General features: G+C 45.6%; 2 protein-coding genes across 26 annotated transcripts in view; one reads left to right on the top strand and one right to left on the bottom strand.

Annotated features, from left to right (window-relative positions):
- Positions 1 to 18,387, top strand: part of LOC120097805 (uncharacterized) — a 67,745-nt gene extending 49,358 nt beyond the window's left edge. For 14 of the 25 annotated variants that reach the window (XM_063276924.1, XM_063276923.1, XM_063276906.1 and 11 more), the window contains 2 exons: positions 11,875 to 13,340; positions 15,682 to 18,387. The gene's annotated coding sequence lies outside the window, so the exon portion shown is untranslated. The remainder of the gene's footprint in view (positions 1 to 11,874; positions 13,341 to 15,681) is intronic. The other 11 variants (XM_063276913.1, XM_063276909.1, XM_063276908.1 and 8 more) reach the window with 11 other exon arrangements.
- Spata31c2l1 (SPATA31 subfamily C member 2 like 1) lies at positions 12,542 to 18,143 on the bottom strand. Its single transcript, XM_001070885.6, has 4 exons — positions 17,958 to 18,143; positions 16,720 to 16,771; positions 16,145 to 16,205; positions 12,542 to 15,891 (listed from the first exon to the last, which is right to left on the bottom strand). The coding sequence occupies exons 1-4, from the start codon at positions 18,141 to 18,143 to the stop codon at positions 12,618 to 12,620; spliced, it is 3,573 nt and encodes a 1,190-aa protein (XP_001070885.1). The 3' UTR covers positions 12,542 to 12,617.
- Positions 18,388 to 21,808: the final 3,421 nt, after the last annotated feature.

Raw genomic sequence — 21,808 nt, 5'->3', positions numbered from 1 at the left:
AAGTTTGAGTTAGTCAGTGTAACACTGGCAATCCTTAATCACAATCTTTCAGTTCTCCTTGTAACACCAGAGCACAGCCACAACTTTGGAAAGTCACCTGAGTTCTGAGTACTGACTAGGCAGCTGTTCTTGGGGGCAGTGGAATTAGCATCAAAATACAGATAGCTTCAGGGCAAACCACAACTTTGGAAAGCAAAACTCAACCTCCAACAAACGATCTAGTCTCCAAAATCCAGTCTCCAGTCTATCCTTCATGCTACAAAGTTTGACTGCCAATTCCTACATATGAACGCACGATGGTGTAGTCTCCAGTACCTCAACAAAGAGACATTGTCCTAAATTCTTTTAGAAGCCTGGTTTCTAGAATAAGAGTTCCATAAAAATATTACCTCAATTTAGACCTGTTTCCCTAGGTTGACTCATGCTACAGGTTGTCTAGAATGACTCTATCCAAATTACCAGCTTTATGTCAACTTTCTGTTACCAATATTATACCTTTTTAACCATATCCAATAACTTGAAAGCCAACAATCCATGACCAAGGCAAGTAGAGCATATTTATACATTTAAAACCAATCAGAAACAAAATTGAAGTGGCTACACATATCTTTAATATTTAGACCAAGCACCATTTTTACCTTTTTAGCTATGATTTTAAGAGAAGCACCTTGTCACCTGTTGAGTCAAATAATAAGTCAGGGATTTTTCTAAGAGAAACAGCTATCAGCTCTTGTACCAAAGAAGCTGAGGAGCTGCTGGCGCCTTTAAGATCAGCTCGTGCAGACGCTTAGCCCCTGGGCAGCTTCTCCAGCTGACCTAGACTCCTGGCTGCAGGTACAGGGCTCTAAAGGCCTGATTGAAACTGCTTTTTATTCATTTGTTCCTTTTTTGAAACGAGTTAAAACCAAATCAAGATGTGAACGATTGACAGATAAAGTTTTTACCATTTTTTCTTTTGAACATGAAACATAAAACATTTAAGCAACAAGAAACAAAAACCACAGACATAAACTGACATACAGGGACAGCTTGGTGCATCAAGGACAGACAATAGAAAAAGAGGGAAAAAACCAGATGGTGTCAGCAGAGAGGTAGGATTTCCCCTTTCCCACCACTTTCACGGTGACTATCCACTCGAGTGGAGTTGATATGGACGATAGATTGTCTCAATTTCTGGACTAGTCCATCAACGTGTTGAAACCAAATTCCTGTAAGATACTGAGATATATTACGGGATATCTGAGCAGCACGACTGACATTCACAAATGGTATGGAAGTGAAACACAGTCCTGAATATTTCCACTCATAACCCAATGACATTAACTCCATCAAGCTGTGCATGGGCATTGAGATGTCCTTTTGTTTGATTCTCCTGAATAAATTTTCAGGCGGTCTACCTCTATCAAGTCTGATCAGTATGACTCTGTGAAGCTTCCAGAGCCTAATCACACCTTTTACAAGCACAAAGACAAAATTTTTCTCCCAAAATACTGAGTTCCTTTTATCTCCTCCCTTTTTCTCTCCCGGGGCGTTTTTCCCCAATCTCTCACCTCCGCAGATCTGAAGTCTTTAGAGGGGACTGTCTTTTTTCCTTGAGCTCTTTAATTTTTTATCGCACCCTGTTTCTGACATGCCGCCTTGCACCTCCCCCAGCGCTCTCTGCTTTGCTATTATAGCTGGGCGGCTCCCATGCTACCTCTGACGCTGTCTGGCAGTAGCTAGAAATTCAAAAGCCAATAGAGAAAGCACAAGGGCTGCCAAAACGATAATAAAAACTTCCGCCGCATCTAGCAGGGGAGTGAAGTGGAACAGGTCAAGGCTAAGCATGTCTCTCAGGGCCTACCTTTTAAACACTACAGTTCTGGATTCCTTCCGCAGACAGAAGACCCCCTCTTTGTGCCTGGTGATGGCGTGGCGTCCCAGGTTTCGGCACCAAATATCTTGCGCGACCTCGCCAGCAAGAATACGCGGGAACACATGAATCCTTCTGTAGCCAAAATGCTTATTATTTATTAATAATAGAGGGCCCCGGGGCACCAGCATGGCGTGGCTTATATACACCCTAGAGCGGCGCATCCACACCTGATTGGTTGCTTACCCATGATCTCATTAGGCACGCCCCGGAGTGGGCAAAGACCTGGCACGCAGGCACTCTTGCACATGCGCACACAGTTAACTTCCTGAAAGGAAGTCAGCTGGCGTGGCGGAGGCCAGCGCCATCTTGTAATGGCGAAACTATACCGGCCTTACACGTGTGGCGCAGTGGAAGCCAGCGCCATCTTGTGGTGGCGAATGTTATTGCGGCCCTCTACACCTCAGCTGTGAATTCTTTGTTTAGCTCTGAACCCTATTTTTTATTAGGGTTATTTGTTTTCCTGCCATCTAACTTCGTGAGTTCTTTGTATATTTTGGATATGAGCCCTCTATCAGTTGTAGTATTGGTAAAGATCTTTTCCCAATCTGTTGGTTGCCATTTTGTCTTAACAGCAGTGTCCTTTGCCTTACAGAAGTTAGACAGTTTTATGAGATCCCCTTTCTCGATTCTTGATCTTAGAGCCTAAGTCATTGGTATTTTGTTCAGGAAATTTTCTTCAGCGCCCATGTGTTCGAGACTCTTCCCCACTTTTTCTTCTATTAGTTTGAGTGTATCTGGTTTGATGTGGAGTTCCTTGATTCAGTTGGACTTAAGCTTTGTACAGGGTGCTAAGAATGGATCGACCTGTGTTCTTATGTGCTGACCTCCAGTTGAACCAGCACCATTTCCTGAAAATGCAATCTTTTGTCCATTGGATGATTTCCATTGGATGGCTCTGTAATACTGCTTGAGTTCAGGGATAGTGATTCCCCTTGAAGTCCTTTTATTGTTGAGGGTAGTTTTGGCTATCCTGGGTTTTTTGTTATTCCAGATGAATTTGCAAATTGTTCTGTCTCATTTTCTGAAAATTGGATTGGTATTTTCATGGGGATTGCATTGACTCTGTAGATCGCTTTTGGTAAAATGGCCATTTTTACTATATTAATCCTGCCAATCCATGAGCGTGGGAGATCTTTCCATCGTCTGAGATCTTCAAATTCTTTCTTCAGAGGCTTGAAGTTCTTATAATACAGATCTTTCACTTGCTTGGTTAGATTCACAACGATGTATTTTATACTATTTAGGACTATTATGAAGGGTGTCGTTCCCCTAATTTCTTTCTTGGCTTGTTTTTCTCTCTTGTGTAGAGGAAGGCTACTGATTTATTTGAGTTAATTTTATACCCAGCCACTTTGCTGATGGTGTTTATCAGGTTTAGTAGTTCTCCATTGGAACTTTAGGGATCACTTAAATATACTATCATATCATCTGCAAATAGTGATATTTTCACTTCTTCCTTTCCAATCTCAATCCCTTTGATCTCCTTTTGTTGTCTGAGTGCTCTGGCTACAACTTTGAGAACTATATCTAAAATGTAGGGATAGAGTGCACAGCCTTTTCTAGTCCCTGATTTTAGTGGGATTGCTTCAATTTCTCTCCATTTAGTTTAATATTAGCTACTGGTTTGCTGTATATGGCTTTTCCTATGTTTAGCTATGGGCCTTGAATTCCTATTATTTCCAGGACTTTTATCATGAAGGGGTGTTGAATTTTGTCAAATGTTTTCTCAGCATCTAATGAAATTGATCATGTGGGTTTGATGTTTCAGTTTGTCCTGCGACAACGTAGAGGACACTTAGGAGCACTTGGGCACCTCTGTGACAGTCTCTGGGGATGAGGGAGGAAGGAAAACACTGAGAGAGAATGGCACCAAGGATGATAGGAAAAGCCAGAGGAACATTATTTTATTTTTATGTAAACATACAGAAGGTAGATACACAGACAGCATCCCTGTCTCTGCACACTGCACACATATTCTGAAAACTCCCCCAAACAAAAACAACGTGTGTCCTTTATGAAAAGGAGTAGGTTACTGGGTTCTGGCACAGACCTGTGTACATATGGCTCCAACAGTTTGTTCGCCCGGATCTCATACTTAGACACAGCAGTGTATGTGGTACTGGACAGCATGGAGGGCAAGTCAGGCAAGGGATGGTTTCCAGCAGGGGTGGTGGTGGGGATGGAGTCTGCTAGAGAATCTGACCTCCAACTGCCTCTGTGATGGGGTAGCAGTGTTTGAACTCTGTGAAGGTTACCTCTGTCCATCCTAACCTGCCTAAGGCATTCTCAGATTGGCTTTAATAAAGAGCTTCAGACCTAGATCTGCAAAGGACAGGGAAGGTGGGACTTCTGGGTAGAGAGAGGAACTGTGGGAAGAATTCAGAGGTTTGAGAGATTTACCAGCCAGCCATGCATGAAGTCAGATGTACTGAGGGAGAGGCAATGGACACATGTTAGATGTGAAGCAGAATACATGGGTTAATAAGTTACACCTGCTTGTTGGAGGTAGCAAGCTAAGGCCCAAGCACAATAAATAAATACAAGTCTGTGTCGCTGTCCAGCAGCAGTCGGGTGAGACAGTTCTGGGATTGTTCTGTGAAGGAGTTCAGGAAATAGCAGTGAGTAATGTCTGGAGCCAGGGGTGCCAAAATGCCTGACACCTAACTGTACCCATGGAGTTTCATGAAAAGGGAGGTGGTTATCTAACAAGCCCTGATATCTAGCAGTGCCTGCAGAATGGGGAGAAGGAGAGAGAGCCTGATGTGTAGGAGTTGATGTGGAGGCAAGGTGTGTAACAGGACTCAATATCCAGTTTTTTTGTGGATGGCAGGGTGAGAGCTGGACTGGACACGTTTCCTACTCAGCCACAGCGAATCCCACATGTACCGCTCTGCAGCAGGCCCTCCTGGAGACCTCAGGGTGCTACTGTTTCACTACACTGTCAGAGTTAGTCTGTGCCTTAGAGGCCTGGAATCTAAAGGTTGGTGTGTGCTGCTGAAGTGGAGGTTTCCATCAGAGTCTGATGAATCACCATGCTGCTGGCTTCCCCTAGTCATGTGTGTCATAGGCCTGATTTCCAGCATGGTTTGTGGGTGGAGTGGGGTGGATGCATGGCTCAGGCTGCTGCAGAACCAGGATAGCACGGCACCTCAGGGTGAGAATCTTTATCTTGCATGCAAAGCTGGAGATTTGCAGCCAGGGATCAGGACGTGGGGACTGGGTTCTGTGAGGGGCAGGATGGGGTAGTCAGGTGTTTTCCTTAGATTAGCTGTTTTGAAAGTGTGGGCTCTGTTGTCTCCTTTTGCAACCACCAGGTGTCTGGGATGGGGTCAGGTGCTTTTCTTCTGCCTTCCCTAAATAGCTGGCTTCCTACAAATCTGAGCTCAGTTTAGGGAATCAGCTTTTGTGGGGTTCATTTATGAATAGTTCTTTCCACGCAGGAGGGAGGAGTGAAGCCAGATCTGCCTGTCTCCTATCCTGCTATGAGTCAGCTCATAGTGAAAGGAGAGGTTGGGAGGTGAGAGCTGGCCTGGCCAGAGCATGCAAGCCCTCTGCTGTACCTGTTCCATGGGAAAGAGCATTCCTGAGACTAGGTTTTACCTAGTCACCAACAAAGACCAGGAGAGTTCTTGACAAGTGCTGGGTGCTTTTCCCTGGAGCATGGCAGGGAGAGGACTCCGCAGAGAGGTTGTCTGCTTGGGGATTCATGAAGGGCAGCCACGAGACCCTGCTCTCAGCTGCTCTGTGAGATGTGGTGGCACAAGTGGCTGCTGTAGCAGGCTGTGCTGATTATCCCTGTCCCAAGTGGGTGTCAAAGGCTTCATCTTCAGCTCCCCACAAGCCTGTTACTTCCTTAGCTGTCTTGGGGAGAGGAGAGCCCCCAACCTTTTTTATGGACAACCAGGTTAATTTCATATCCTTGGTATTGTGAATGTAAGAGCAATAAGCCGTTTTATCTCTGTAGTAGGATGCAAAGTCTTTTGGACTTGTGACCACGAGTAGATGGGTGTATTTTTAGTTATTTTCGAAACTTCCCAATTTCCATCATGACTGTATCAGTTTGCACTGTACCGGCAAACAATAATAGTTTTTAATCAAATTGTACCTAGGACCCCCCACTTGAACAATTTACATAGGATGGCAAGGCCCCAACTTGCCTGTCCCACATCTTCATGAGCAGAGGCTGGGGAAGGCCAGCTTGGAGCCAGGTTGCATGGAGCCAGGCTGTAAGCTGTGCCCTCCTTGGCTGCATGGAGCCCCTCTCTAAGCCATGCTCTCACAGGCTGCAGTGGGGTCCAGGTGTAAGCTGTGCCCTCCTGGGTTTCACAGCTGCTTCTGCTGGAACATCCTCCACTATGGACTGAGCCTGGGACAGACCTAAGGAGAGAGTTTGCTCTCCAGTCCCAAGGGACCTAGGTTTGCCAATGAGAAGAGGAAGAGCATACATTCAGGGGGAGAAGGTGACAGTGGGCAATGTTGTCACCCCTCCCTCTTCTTGGACAGCCACAGGCTACCAGATTTCTTCAGGACTCAGGCAGTAGAGAGCACCCTGCATTATCACACCTAGACTTGGATCAAAATTGTCCTGAGACGCCTCTTTGCTAAGCACTTGTGTTCTTACGAACAAGTTCTGGACTCCGTCGGCTATGTGCGAGTGATGTAGACATCTCTCTTCGTGAGGCTTGAAGTGTAGGCAACACCCTGGTCACCCTCATCCTAAGGGAATCATGTTTGTCCTTTGGACCTGAAAATTACCCCAGCTCTGGGCAAACGCCAGCTCTCTGCCCTGCGTTATCAGGGGTCCCTCAAGTCTGTCCTGGACAAGGTCACCAAAGTTCTGGAAGACATGATCTTCCTTCCAGTGGCACATTTATCAAAAGAACCCAGGTCCAGAGCATTGGAAGGATTCACCTTGGGGCTCTTAAATTTCAGGGCTATGTCTATCCTCCAGTAGCAGGCGGCTCATTCCTGATTCCCTGGCCTCTAAGCGTGGCCATGGATTCCAAAGCAGCATTCAGTGCTAGTGATGCCCGGCGTGCCCGAGATCTGCCTGCCAGGGCACCAGGGGGCTCTTCTCTTCTATGCTGCCAAATTCTGGTACACAGCACACACAGGTGGTAGTGCCCTGGGTTCAGCTCTGCTGATGAAACCCAGACTCCTACACAGTCACAGAGATTCCACCAACCCCTCAACTGAAGAGAAAGTAGGAAGAACCAGGTTTCCTAATAATTCTCCCTTCCTCAACACATGCACATTTGAGGCCTACTCTCTGCTCTGACAGAAGTCAGTCTGAGACTATGATTGCCTGGAGATCCCACACTAAGAGCCATTGCCTAAGATCCAAGTCTGTTAGAGAGTCTTTCCTCAGAGTAAGTTGGCTCCAATTTGCCTGGGAAGGAATTCTAACCTGCAGATTCTGCATAGCAGAGAAAACACACCATGTTTGTCTTCAGAGACTTGGCTTGTAGCATACAGCATTATCCTTATTTCCACTATTTTCTGGAAAGTGACATTATGTCATTTTTAAGGCTAGGTGCTTTTTATCTTGTATACCCTTCACATATTTTTGTTTGTGATCTGCGTATTTTAAACTTACCCTATGTTCACGAGTGAACTGATCTTGATCCTGAGCTTTTAAATGTTTGTTGAAATGGTACGAAGTATCAAGTACTCATGTTGAGGTTTTCACGTCTTCTGCATGAAAGCATTGACATAGTGTTGGTTTGCTGTAGTTTTAATTCTATGTGAGAGCACACATGTGGACAGAGGACAGACAGGCTGTGGGGCCAGTTCTCTCCTTCCACCATGTGGGCTTGAGGAATAAGTCTCCGTCATCAGGTCTGGCAGGTAGCAGCTCTGCCCAGGGAAGCAGCATATCTTCCTTTGGTCTGGTTGTAGTTACAGAGTAACAATGTCTGCTGGAACACATGGGAAGGTGTCCCTTCCCTTCCAGTTTATGGAATCATTCCAGGAACGTTGGTGTTCTTTAAAAGTCATGGAAATTTCATCCACAGTGATGTCTGGCCTTGGGATTTTTTTTGTTGATTTTTTGTTTGTTTATTAATCTTTTAACTTCATTGACTCTTACTGATATATAACATTGTTGTACATTTTATATATTAGGAAATTTGCCCATTTCTCCCAGTTTCAAACTTGAGTACAGTATGGGTTTCCTATATTTATTCTACAGATTCTATAGGTTCATTTGTCCCTAGTTTTATTCTGAATCTTCTTGTTTGGTTAGTTTTGGTCATGCTTCCTCAGTTTCCTCTGTCCTTTCCAAGGACCATGCTTTCTTGTTGTTTTAGTTGTTTTGTTATGCTTGGTTTTTTGTTATTTCTCATTCATTGTTGTTTATGATCTGGTTAGGTTCAGCTCTCGCCTTCAGCATGTTTTATCAGCTATGGCTCTGAGGTTTTGTTTCTATGACTCTGAAGAGCTCTGTGGGACCTTCTCACCTCTCTCTCTCTCTCTCTCTCTCTCTCTCTCTCTCTCTCTCTCTCTCCTGGGAATTGAAAGCCATAAAGCTTCCTCCCATCCTGCTTCTCTTGAGTGCAATATCATGGTTTTCATGTCAGTGTTTAGTCAGCTGGTTTTAGCATGGGAATTGCCGAGCAACCTGTCAGCAAGTGAAGAGAGCAGGCAGCAGTGAAGCTGGAACTGGAGTTAGATCCTCCAAAATGTGTCCGTTTCACGCGATCTTGTCACCTTCAGGACCCTTGGCACAGAAAGGCAGCTTTCCCCAGCTGTTCCTCCTCAACAAGGAGGCATAGAACACTTTCAGGATCCAGGAAAGGGGAGAGAAAATGACTGAGTCAACATGACTGAAATTGACATAATGAATCTTCTGGGCCATCCAAATATAATGAGGCTGTTCCCCCTCATAATGGGAAAAGGTATCTGTGTGGTGCTGTGACTGCTGAGGGAGATCTGGTGAGCCTCACTGAGAAGGTCGGCCGTCTACAGGCAGAACAGGCTCAGCCCCTCTTCACAGAGACGGTGTTCAGTTCACTGAGCAGTGAGAACAGCATTGCACACAGCAGCATCTAACTGTGTGAATTTGGCCATCAAAGTCACCTCTGGAGAGACGTTCAAGCCTAGTGATGGTGCAGTGTGTTCTGTGCTGAGGCCAGATTCCCAACATACTGTGTGTGGCAGGGAGGCTTTCCAGCTGGTACTGATCACAGCAGTATATTGGCAGGTGCTTTGGGATGTTGTATGCAACATTGTCTGATAACCTAGAGTCTCATATATGTAGTTAACCTGGTCCTCCCACCCTGTTAACACTGTATAATTATTGTTAGTGTAAGGAAATTTAGGACACTCACCATAGAGATTTCTAGATATCAGTCCTGCCCAGACAGTATCTCTTCTACTGTGGCGTATACAGTGCCAGGTTCCAGAACCTGCTCGACAACCTCTCTGACCCCAGTATAACCTGAGACTCAGAGATAAGTAGTAGGTCCTGCTGGACACCCCACCACCTGTCATTGACACAAACATTCTGCTAGATTCAGATATTGCTAGACAACTCCTGCCCTGGTGTAAGAAAGGAAGTTAATGGTTATTGGCTTTGGTATTGATAGAATTTCTTCCTAAGGTCCCAGTGACACACCCTGACAGGATCCACTCTGGGAATCAATGAATGAATAGGGCTCACTTACAGAGCCGAGACTACCTGCAGAGGTGCGGTACCCAGTGAGGCTAACATCTTCCACATACCTACCTGGAGGGAGGCCCCTGCCCTAGTTTTCCCTGGCTTATATCCTCTAGCCCCACTCCAAGGCCAACATCAGGAAGGAAGGTGTTGCACACAGGATTTGTTTGTGGTGGAGACTCTCTTCCTGGTTGAAGATGAGCCTCTTGTATTGGCACACCCACCCACCAAAGAAACAAAAGAGAAAGGTCCACACACATAAACACACACGCCACACACATGCATAATCACACACACCACACATGCACATACACTGCACATAGATGATAGTGCAATACTTGTCCTCTCTTTCTGTATACGAGGGTCTCCCTCTAGATAGGAGGTCCCATGCTCCTAGTAACCTAGTGATGCCCCAAAGCCCATCTCAGGAGGGAACAGAGTTTGTGTGTGAAGTGGGCTGGAGCAAGGACAGCACATGACGTTCCTAAAGGCACACGTTATAGGAAAAGGAAGAGAGAGGAAAGCTCGGGGAAGTGAGTCAAGTAGCAGGTTAGCAGGTCAGTGTGCAGTGATAAAGTGTGTTTCCAGGTATGAAAAGAAGTCTTAGTTGCCTTTATTTGAATGGGGCATGCTAGCACAACTCTTCATTTTCCCAACTATTGTTTGGCTTTGTTTTTTGTTCATAAGTATTTGTTACAATATATATGGGTCATATTTTCTCCTCCCTCCAGTGTTTCTCAAAATTTTCTCTCACTACCCACCCAACTTCATCTTTTTATCTTAAGTGAACCAAAACAAATAAAAACCATAAAATTATAGTGGTCTGGAGGTTACAATTTTAAAACATGACTTGTACTTAGAAAAGTATCTAATATAAGGAGGAAATCCTAGAATTTTGTAAAGTTTTTCAAAATTATGAAAAGATACATTTAATCATCGTAAACTGAAAATAGTAACATCATCTTCATACTTTAATGATGGCAAGGGCTATTATAATTGATACATATTCTAATTTAATGAAAATGAGAATTCAATATAATGATAGATTTCATGGTTTTTTTTTCCTCTGAAATTTCTGACAGCTATACACAAATAAAGGGGCAAAATAAAGTCCTTTTGATGGGTGAAGTAGTGAAAGTCTTGTCTCACAGTATTAGGACCTGTGGGACTGGAGAGTTGCCTCCATAGTTAAAAGCAGTGGCTGCCTTGGGCAGAACCAGGGTTCATTCCCAGCACTCACATGGTAGCTCCCAGCCATGTGTAAGCCAATCTCCAGGGGAAAGTTCTTCACATGGAATAATTTCCTGCCAAGATAATAACCAGTGAAATGCTCACATCCAGAATATACCTTCCTATCAATCAGTGAGGAGAAAGGAAGAGTGAGACTGGCATGGCTGCAGGTAAGAAAACAGAACCATGAACAGCACCAAGCTCAAAACCCATCCGTTCACCCTGTAGTTACTCAAGTGAACGCGACTGGGAAAGGAGGCCCGAAGCAGCCACAAATAAACCGACCCTTGTGCCAGTGGGACCTCTGTACACCAGAGGAGCATCCCTAGAAGCAGGGATGCTGCATCCAATGCTACAGTGGCAAAGGGAAGATGGCCGACAGAGAGGAGACAGAGCATGAGGGAGCCAGGCTGCTGATGTGAGCAACACAAGCTCAGGGGATCAAGATTCTGCTTAAATGTGAGGAGGAGGTTCCTAAAGCAAGGTGGCTGTCCTTTTTGAGGGGGCTTGGTGACAGAGAAGCATGTGGGCTTTGAGGGGCTGACAGCATCCCGCATGTTTACCCTAGGGAGGTTGTACACTTCTTTTGTTTATACTAATTCATTGATATCACTTAGTCTTAGCTATATTGTCTTTATTTTACACTAAAAACAAATATATGAAGGAAACACAAAAGAAGTGGAGAGGAGATCTGGTGAAACAGTGGGGGATGAAAGGTGGATTGCTTCATTCAGGGCTTGCAGGAGGAATGCAGAGTTGAAAGAAAATTATGGGAGGAGAGAGGGGAGGTTGAACTTTGACAGAGCATAGATCCAGAAAGGGTCTCTGTTCTCCTCAGATCTTGAAGGATGGTAAAGTACGGATGTAGGTTTCCAAATTGTCTGCATAGAAATCTTCCACCAGGAAACAATCTACAACTGACAGACATTGTCTACCCCAGGGTGGCACTGGTGCAGCATCATATGAGCTGCATGTCCACATGTCAGCAAGGCGATGGCCTGTGCAGGATGATGCCAGGTCTCTAGGGAGGTCAGTGAGGGGACTGACTGGGATGTCTTCGGTTTCTCTGCAGGTTTCCTGTGCTACTGGGCAGGCCTCTGTGACATGGCCTCCAGTAACGACCCATGGTCCCACACTGCATGTTCTACTCTGGACCCTACTCTAGTCAAAGAGCAAAGCAGACTATGGACAATCTCTGCCCATCACACAAGGTGAGGTAAGCTGTGCTAGGGCCTCCATCTGCATCAAGATGACAGGGGCTCCTGGGATAGTTGTTCTCTATGTCTGTCCTGGAAATGCAGGTTGAAATTCTCCAACCTTTGAAGTGGGGATGAAAAGTTTGTGATTGTTGTCTCAGCACATCATTCTGTAAAGTGACAGAAACATAAAGGTGGGACAGTAAGAGAACAGATTGAGCCACAGACCTGGGTGGGGTCGTCACAGGGTTGGCTCATCCTGAAAAAGTGTAACCTTTTGTTGTCTCTGTAATGACAGAAAGATTATTACTAACTGCACAGCAAAGGGAGTGTGTGAGGGTGACACCTGAAAGTGACTGTGCCTTCCCACCTGCCCTATCTCTCCATAAACTGCACTGGGGCAGGAGCAATGCTGACCCTCCCCTGCTCCATCACTGTGAGACAGGAACCACTGTCCTGAAAGACAGGAGTGTTTACCAGGAAGCAGCTCCCATCTGGGAAGGAGCCATGATCTCAGGAGGAAGACTTCCAGAAAGAAAAGACTTTCTTTACAGGGACAACACCAAGTTTATTACTAGGAGGCATGGGGGACACAATGGCTGGGCAGATGGGACACCTTCTAGAAAATCGGTGTGAGAAGGCAAGGACAGCCTGAGCCACCTACTCCTTGCCCTGTTCTGGTGCCAGAGGCTTGCTGGGCAGCAACTGAAGGTGAGAAGCAGTCAGTTCGCCTGTGCTTGACTGGACGGCTCCCTTTGGGACTCAGACAGGAGACACAGCCCATGTCTTCCTTTGCACTTTGATGTGGGTCCAAGGCCTTATGGGTAAAGTCTGGCTGTTGTTGGTCTCCAAGTTTTCTATATCCAAAGGAATGGTTGTGCCCCTTGGTGCCTCCATGTGGACAGTGGGTCATTCCTAACTTTTCTGTAATTTTATGTTGGTCACAGGTCTGGTCTGGGAGACCCAGCTCCTGCTGGTGTTGAATTCCCCTGTACCTACGTGAAAGGTCATATTTTTTGGGCATAGGGAGCTGGTCTGAGAACATCCCTCTGTTCACCTGGTTCAGATGTTGGTCACAGGCTGTCTTGGCTTTAATCCCTGACTGTGTTTTGTCTCCAATCCCTCTTTTTGTGAAGGAACAGTTATGCATCTCGGGGCTGGTGTGGCCCCTGCTCACTGTGCTTGCTGGTGTACCTTGATTTATGCCATAGACACCCTCAGAAGAGTGGGATGAGCTACCCAGCTGGAATTTCAGGGATTCCATTTCACACCCTTGTACCTTTGATGTGTCCCGTTCAGTGTCCTCTATGACCTCGAACAGAAAATTCATAAGGTTTTGCAGGTGAGCTATCATACTGCAGATGGCCTTTTTCCCTGTCCAGTCTTCCTCTGTCCGCTCAGCCACTGCTGGGGGCTGATCTTTCTTTGAAGTGTCCCCTTGTCCAATGTCTTTGGAGCCAACATATCCATATTTTAAAACCTCCCTTATGTCACTCTTCGAAGAGCTTTTAGAAGTAGCCTCTTCTTTATCTGATGTTCGAGTCTTTACTGTATCCTTGAGCTGTGTGGAGCTCAGGCTACAAAGCCTTGATCTCCCAAGCCTTTCTCCCTGGCTTATGGCTGTAGGTCTTATAGAACCCTGCCTCTCTTTGTGGAGACACAAGTCCTTGAGATGATTTATTCCAGTCTTATCCTTCAGGACTCTATTCTCTTCAGTATCTGCCCTCTCATGCATCCTCAGGAAGACATCACATGAGCCCTGGGCAGTCTTTGGCTTTTGGCATGTATTCTGGAAGCTGGACATTGAGTGCTCTGAAGACAAGCTGACCTTGGCAGGGTGTACTGTACTGGGGCATTCTGGATTGTGTCTCCCGGGCCTGGGCTGTGGCTGCTTGTTTGAACTGACACTGATATTCCTGTACCCTTGTGTTCTTAGAGTTGAGTCCTGTGAGTGTTGTGGAGTACATGTTTGGAGATGGCCTGGGCTTCTCTTGGCCCCTAAAGAGCCAAAGACCCTAGGACTGATATTGATGTCCTTGCCATTGTGAATCTCGTTGCATCCCAGACTCCCTCTCCATGCATAAGGTGTCTCTTCTTTTACCTCCACTGCTTTAGTCTGTTTGGCTGCTGCAGCCCTTTTTCCAGGGCCCACCATTGTCCCATTCCACGAGTGATGTCTTGAGTCCTCCTCATGAAAGCTCTTGAGTGGTGCATGCTTGGCCTTTTGGGGGTTGGTATTTTGTTGTAGGCTGCCCTTTCCAATCCCTCGGATAATCCTGCCTTCCTGGGGTTTTGCCTGGAAGTACAAAGCAGAGCGCTGAATACTCAGGTGTCTCTTCAGTAGATCTGGATGTGTTTTTGGGAGTCTATGGCTGGCCACAGGTGGAGGGGCTCTTTGTGTCTTCTGCACCTCTGCAGTTGAGTGCATAGACAGAGCCCTCTCTAGACTGGCAGCTGATGCACTTTCTACCCTTGTCCCTCCTGGGTCCTGGTGATGCAAATTTTCCAGGATCACGGCAGCCTTGGAGTAGTATTCCTCCTTGGAATCCCAGATGAGTGAGGAGGGAAATACAACACGGGAACATTTTGAGGCTGGAACCCTATATGGGGTGGGATCCAGTGCCTCAAGGATCTGTAGATATGGTGTCCTTCTGTGTTTGACTGGAAGTTTTGTGCTATTTGATGCCAGCTTCCTTTCAGCCTCTAAGTCATGCAGAGAATGATCGTCAGTAGGGTTTATGTCGGACAGCTCGTCTGTCCTCAGTGCAGGGTTTCTGGCTTTCAGCCCCTTCCCAGTGATGCTCCATGAACTGTGAGGCACATTTTTTGCCCCAGTAACACGTCCCTTCTTGATGGGCTTTCCCATATCATACCTTGCTGTGTCTTTCTTTAAGGGCACCCTTCTGGGCTCAGACCCCACCCTTTTACTATGTTTGTACCTTTTGGAGTTGCGGACGGAAGCCTGTGGAGCCTGGGAGACTTGAGACTGGATAGTACAGTCTGCTCTGTCCCTCATTAAGGTCATCCCTGCAAACACAGACCCTAAGATTTTGCCTAAATTGTAGCTCTTGGAATTGAGGATGGAGGGCTGGCCAGGCTGGGAGAGTTGAGGCCTTCTCTTGCAATAATGATCAGTGTTTGGTGGGAAACGTCCCTGAAGCTGCTTCAGTTTCTTGGATGGAGGGAATCTGATGTGGGTTCCTTGTTGTTCTCCCACATTTGTTGCCTTTTCTTTGGTCTGTGCCTCCTTGTGGTACTGGAACATCCGAAGATGCTCAGATGCAGCCCTGATAGCCTTAGTCTTCAGGGTGTCCCTGGGCAAGTACCCAGGGGGCTTTCCAATGGCTTTTTGATGGTTTCGTTTAACATAACCTTTGACGGCTTTAGAATACAGTCCATGTTTATGGGACAGGCATTCAGGGGGTAGGGATGTCTGGATCCCTTTCTCAGTGGTAGGACATGACACTCCATAGGCCCTTCTCTTCAAACTGGGATGTATTTGTTTTGGGGTAGAGATTGGGAGGATTTGCTTTTCTGAGACCCATGTCAGACCTACCAAGTTTGTTTTCCTATGTTCGTGAGGCAGTGGCTGGTACCAGTAATGCTGAAGTCCTTGAGTCTGGGATGGAGCTTGGGCAGGGACACAGGAATCACTAAACCTCACAGATTTCTCTTGTTCAAAGCAAGGGTTTCTGAGGACATGGGCCATAGCCACAACTGATTCAGAGAAAATAGAGGATGTGCCCCAGAAACGTCGATTAAATTTCTGCAATATAAGATCCTCTAAGCTCATGAGGGAAGAAAACAGCTCAGAGAGTAAAAGGTGGTCCGTTTTCTGACTTGAGCTCCAAAAGCGTTGTGGTGTGGAGTCCTGGAGAAGTTGCCTGGTCAGCCTGCAAAAGAAGGAGGTGAAAACCTCTGCCCAAGCAGAGGATCAAGGGGCCTTCAAGTCTATAAGTATGGCACTTGTACACTTAGAGCCCTCCCTTGCCCCATATCCCAGCCCCTTGGTGTCGCATACTACATGGCTGTCTTTGAATCCCACCCTGCATACACCTTCCATATGAAGATGCCCAGACCCAGAGCTCATCAGACCCAGAGCTCACATTTTGGTATGAAAAATTCCACAAGACAACGATTTCTTACATTTTCATAGGTTGTGATGGAGTCTTGGTCTCTTCCACATTTTCCCCTCCATCTCTACAACCTGGAGATAGTTATGTAGGATCAGGATAAGGAGTGAGAACACACAAGAGAGTGGCATCTGTCTTATGATTACCCATGGTAAGACTCTAATGCTCAACCACCATAGTCCAAGGACAGAACACTGAGCATGAGCAAGGGGCGTGGAGGGACCTCCTCTCTCCATTTACACTGTCCTTGCTCCTCTGTCAGACCTTGCAATTCCACTGACAACACTATAATGGCCACAGGGTCAGTTATCTGAAATAGAAATGCAGGTGGGAGAACTGAAGCTACCTGGTGTCAGTTGGACCTGGGAGTCCCCATACAGGGTACAGCATCACTCCAGTGCCTTGCACAACAGTCCTCTGAATAGTACCCAGCCCAGGCCAACCACAACTCCTTTCTATCACAAACTTGGGGATTCCATAATGATAATTTCCTTCCCAGAAGTTCCCTCTTCTTTCCTGCATATCGTGTCCTCCTGACTGAGGGTTAGGCCAGAGGGCGTTTCTCTCCACAGAAAAGCAGAAGCCTACCTTTTTCCACATCAGTTTTCCTCCTGGTGTTGCTCTGCCCCCTCTTCACATCCTGCCAGTTAGAAACAACACAAGTGACCCGGCGTCCTTTCCTCCTCTCTCTGGTAGACAACCTTCCTGCTCTCTGTTCTCAGGGATAACATGAAATCTGCATTTCTCAGCGGGCTCTCTCTCATCCATCCTGCGTCATTCTCACTGTGTGCAAACATTTCCTTTTGGCCTTCTTGGATAAACAGCAGAAGCTGCTATGTATACCACCCTTACCAGGGATGACCTCAGTCACTGTTCCTCAGACAGGATCCTCCTACCTAAGGCTGCTCTCTGCAGCTGTCTCTGTGCTGTCAGGTGATATCTGCTTCCTCAGAGCAGAGGAGACTCAAGCCCTGATCTGAGGGCCTTGGTCTCATCACCTGCTTCACATCAGCCCAACCCAAAGAAGGCAAGCACCTGAATGAGGACAGATGACCTTTCACTGAGGGTGTCCTGAGTCCCCACCAACTCAGAAATGCATCTGCCCATGGAGCCCAGTCGTCCTGAGTGTCCTCTCTGCCTCCTTAGACATGGTTTGAGAGCTTCAGGCAGACACTCAGGGCCATTCTCACCCCTTTGCTGATGTCAGCCCTGTCTGACTCTGAGATTTCCCCTCACCTGTCTGCAGCTGGACATTAGCTACTTTGTAGCTTCGCCTTTCTTCCACCTCCCCCACCCCTTTCTCCCACCCATTCTATCCCCTAACACTAGATAGGGGAGAAAAATAGCAGGGAAAGGGGGAGAAGTTATTGGTAGATTATCCATATCTGTCGATTAGGTGGATTGAATTCCTTTCATCTTCCCTGTCAGGATACCAAATTTCTTTTTCTTCTTTCTTCTGCACAAACAACTACTGAACAAACCACAAACACCAGAGACCCACAACAAAGGACCCACATGTCTCCTAAGGACCTGGCATTTGTTTATTCTGGAAAGTCCCCAGAGTTCCAGAAGTCACAGGAACAGAGAAACTCTCAGCTGATGGAAAATCATGCCCTGGCCTGACCATGAGCCAGGCTCACTCAGCTGCTGTGGACAAGGTAGGCAGCCTCCATCCCATCCCTGAGTTAAAACAAAGAACATCTTCTTATGTTAATGTTTTTATAAAATATCAACTGCCACTAAACCTGTTTTCCAGGAAATATGAGAGTAACCGTCATGAACAACAGCTTACTGCTCCATTGTGTGTGGACCAAAGCTCCCCTCACCTTTGGGATGTCTGTTTTGTTTCCAGATGCTGGTGACAGTGGGCAGTCCTTCAGGAAGGGGATTAGTAGGAAAAAGAGTCCCACCCCACACAGAATGGCAATGCTCAGGTCCGTTGCTGTGTTCACAGAGTTGGGGCTCATCCATGAGTAAAGAATGCCTTTCATCAGATTGAGAAATCTCTCCATCTTCTGAATGGCAGTGCAGCTCACAGGCCACTGAGCCCTGGAGTGCAGTGTGAGATGTGTCAGGAGGGCTCAGGCAACATCACACAGCTGTGGCCTCCTCATCACAAAGGGCTCCTGCCAAGAGAGTGGATGCCACAGCCTGTCCCCAGCCTCCAGCCCAGGAGTCCCTCGTGTGTGCTGTCCTTGCTCCCTCCTTCCAAGGGAACCAGTCACAAATAGATCCCAGTTTATGCTTTGTTCCTTATCCCTGAGCCTCAGTAGTCTTTTGTGTAGATATATATATATATAATATGTTTATCCTACTTTAGTAAGGGTTCTCTTCCCCTCTAGCCCCCCAGCCCACAGAGAAAGTGGGAAAGAAAGGTTATTAGAGATCTGGGAGAAGCAGACGTGTGTAGAAATAGTTCTACTGGGCAATTACAATCCCTGTTGTTCTCATCCAGTCCCCTAGCAAACACCAACCATGAGTCAGCTCCTTCAGATCAGTCCCCTGGGTACAAGGAACACACTAATCACCAAGGGCAGTTATGTCTGAAGAGTCTGCGAGCCTCCCCAGTGGAGCCAGAGTCCAAGGAGACTCGGGAATCTCACTAGAAGTTCTCTGGTGACTTTCTCTCTAAGAAGACCCCACAGGCAGAGCTCAGCAATTGTAGGGGGAACCAATCAATACAAACTTGTCACAAGCAATGACGAGCAAGGGAGGGCAAGGCGAACCAAAGGTGGAGCTCCTTGTCTGTTGGGTCATATCAATGTTCCTTCTAAACGTCATGTGTCCCCTCACGTGTTTGCTACAGCAAAGCATCCTTTCACCTGTGACTGCTTCAGCCAAACTCTCTCACCTGTCTGCCCCAGGAAAACCTCAGTATAACCGGAGTCTCTAAAGAAACCAGACGTTTTCACTCCACCCTTGTGTCCTGGAAGCTGTCTGCATGAGTCCATCAGGTTCCGAGTTTCTGACAAAGTGGCTTCTGTGTGGAACTTGAGTTTTTTCCTTGGGGATTGCTATTCTCAGGTTGTGTTCTGTCTGCAGATCCATGTCTGTCCATTATGTGATCCCAGCTTGTCTCAAGTCAGACGCAAAACTTCCATTTACCTCCTATTTTCAATTTAGTCATTATTCAATTAATTCTAAAACAATATACTTTTATTTTAAGTATGCTTACCACAAAACTTAATAGATCAAACCAGGCAAATCCTCTTATTACCCAAGACATGGAGTTCTTCACAAAGTAAATAGCCCAAGGGATTCAAGGACTCAGGGTCTGATTTTAGAAAAAAAAAATGAATGCAATTTCAAAAGGTTAGCCCAAGTGATTGATCACACACAGATTAGATAAACACGGAGACTGGACAATATATAGACTGGAAGCACAGAACAGACACTGGATAAACAGAGTCAGGGCAAAAAATGTTACTACCAACTTTTTTCAGACTAACCATTTTTTCCTCTTGGGGCTCAAGCAGGAATTCTTTGGCCCAATACAGAAGACTCATCACAATCCCTTAAGTTGGTTGGGAAGTTTTAGTCGACGGATGTGTTATGGTTGTTATCATCTAGGGTTGTAGATGGTTTTGTTTTAATTTTTGTATATTAATAGAAATTTAAGGTTTTTGTTTGATTTTTGTGTTCTATATTGAAAAAATATGTTTTTTATTAAGTCGTTCTACTTCGAAATTTAAACTTGTTCTGTTAGCCTATTTTTGACTATTGTAATAAGGCCTTTATTGAAAATGTGGTGGTTTTTCAGTTGTATCTATTGTGAGTAAATAGTTAATGTCAGAGGAAAGGACAGTTCTTGAACAGAAAGAGGGACATGATGAGGAAGCTTAAGCATTCTTTGGAAAGTCATTTGTGTTGAATGATGATTTGCTGGGTCGAAGACGTGAAGGAACATTTCCCTGAAGTAGATGAGGTTGAAAAGATGTTTTAACTAAGCAAGCTTGTGTGAGGGCACATGATGAATGACTCTTTGCTAACAACTGACATGTATTGATCCACCTTCCATACTTGAGGTTCATTTGTCAGGATGTCCTAGAGAGAAACTCACCATAAAGTTTCTGCCCTGTACTGCGTTTCATGATAGTTTTGAGATCTCAAGCCAAATGGCAGAGTGATGTCAGCTGAGGCAGCCTCACATCCTGAGGCAAGACACCTGGTGAGGCAAAACCCAGGGAGGTCATGTGATGTTTGGAGGGCGTATAAATAGGATTCAACAGCTGTGAGAAGAGATTGCATTGCTCGCACAGCTAACCTCTTCTTGGCCTTGTGTCTTCACTGATGTTCACTCAGTCCAGAGAGACACAGCTGCTCCTGGCATCCCTGCTGGTCCGAATACCTCCTGCTGCCTCATGTTAATTCAAGTGAGGCCTAGTTATACCTGCTAAGGTCTGTTACCACTGCTGCTATCCTGACAATACTGCCTCGAACTGGTCTGCTCATATATCCGGAAAGTGTTTGAGAATCAGTCCAGCTTCCACTGCTGACCTGTGAACTGAACTGCTGATTTCCTGAGAAGGTAGATTGGATTTGCTCCCAAGAACCATTCCTAAACAGGTCCACTTCCCCTGTATCCTTTCTTTTCCACTACCTCTGGTGTCTAGTGGGCTAAAATGGAGACTAAAGCATTTATGATCGTAATTAAAATTAAGCTTTGAAAAAATTAAAATTATGACAACTGATTTTTTGAGTTAATTTTGTATCCAGCCACTTTGTTGATATGTTCGCTACATGCACTCTGCTGCAGGAGTTCTTGGGTAGAATTTTGTGGTCACCGATGTGTACTATCATATCATCTGCAAAAATAAGGGTACTTTGGCTTCTTCCTTTGCAATTTGTATCTCATTCATCTCATTTAGTTGTCTTATTGCTCTATCTAGAACAAGTACTATGTTGAATAGATAGGGAGAGAGTGGGCAACCTTGTCTCCGATATAAGTGGAATTGCTTAGGTTCCCCTCCATTTAATTTCATGTTTGCCATTGCCTTGCTATATATTGCCTTCATTATATTTAAGTATGCACTTTGTACCCTTGATGTCTCCATGACTTTTTAACATGAAGTGTTGCTGGATGTTGTCAAAGGATTAGTCAGCCTCAAATGATCCTGTGGGGTGTTTTTCCTTTCAGTGTTTTTATACAGTGGATTCCCATGGTGGAATTCCATTTAGTGAGTCATCCTTGCATCCCTGGGACCAAGTCTACTTGATCATGGTGGATGCTATCTGTGATATGTAGGTAGATCCAGTTTGCATGTATTTCCTGTGTGTTTCTACATCAACGTTCATAAAGGTAATTCATCTGAAATTCTCTTTGTTGTGTCTTCTTATGGATTCGGTATCATCATGACTGTAGCCTCATAGAAGAAGTTTGGCAGTGTTTCTTCTCTTTCTATTTTGTCAAGTAGTTTAAGGAGTGTTGGTATAAGTCTTCTTTTTAAAGTCTTGTGGAATTGTGTATGAAAATCATCTGCCCTGAGTTTGTTTTGTTTGAGAGACTTTTGGTGACTTTCTATTTCTTAAGGGGTTTATAGGAGTGTTTGAATTATTTACCTGCTCCTGATTTACCTTTGGTAAATGGTAAAAACTGTCCATTACATGCAGATTTTTTATTTTTGTGGCATTCAGGGTTTTGAAGTAAGACCTCATGACACTTTGTAGTTCTTCAGTG

The sequence above is a fragment of the Rattus norvegicus genome, chromosome 17, assembly GCF_036323735.1.
Source record: "Rattus norvegicus strain BN/NHsdMcwi chromosome 17, GRCr8, whole genome shotgun sequence".
NCBI classification, from domain to species: domain Eukaryota; kingdom Metazoa; phylum Chordata; class Mammalia; order Rodentia; family Muridae; genus Rattus; species Rattus norvegicus.
Note: the sequence above shows the minus strand (reverse complement) of the source record. Positions and strands in the feature narration are given on the sequence as shown.

Coding starts and splice junctions, on each gene's coding strand:
- Spata31c2l1 (XM_001070885.6), bottom strand. CDS start 18,143: ATGGAGAGATTTCTCAATCTGATGAAAGGCATTCTTTACTCATGGATG. Junction 16,206..16,719: donor GAAAACTGATGTGGAAAAAG/GTAGGCTTCTGC, acceptor AACTATCTCCAG/GTTGTAGAGATGGAGGGGAA. Junction 15,892..16,144: donor CCATCACAACCTATGAAAAT/GTAAGAAATCGT, acceptor CTTCTTTTGCAG/GCTGACCAGGCAACTTCTCC.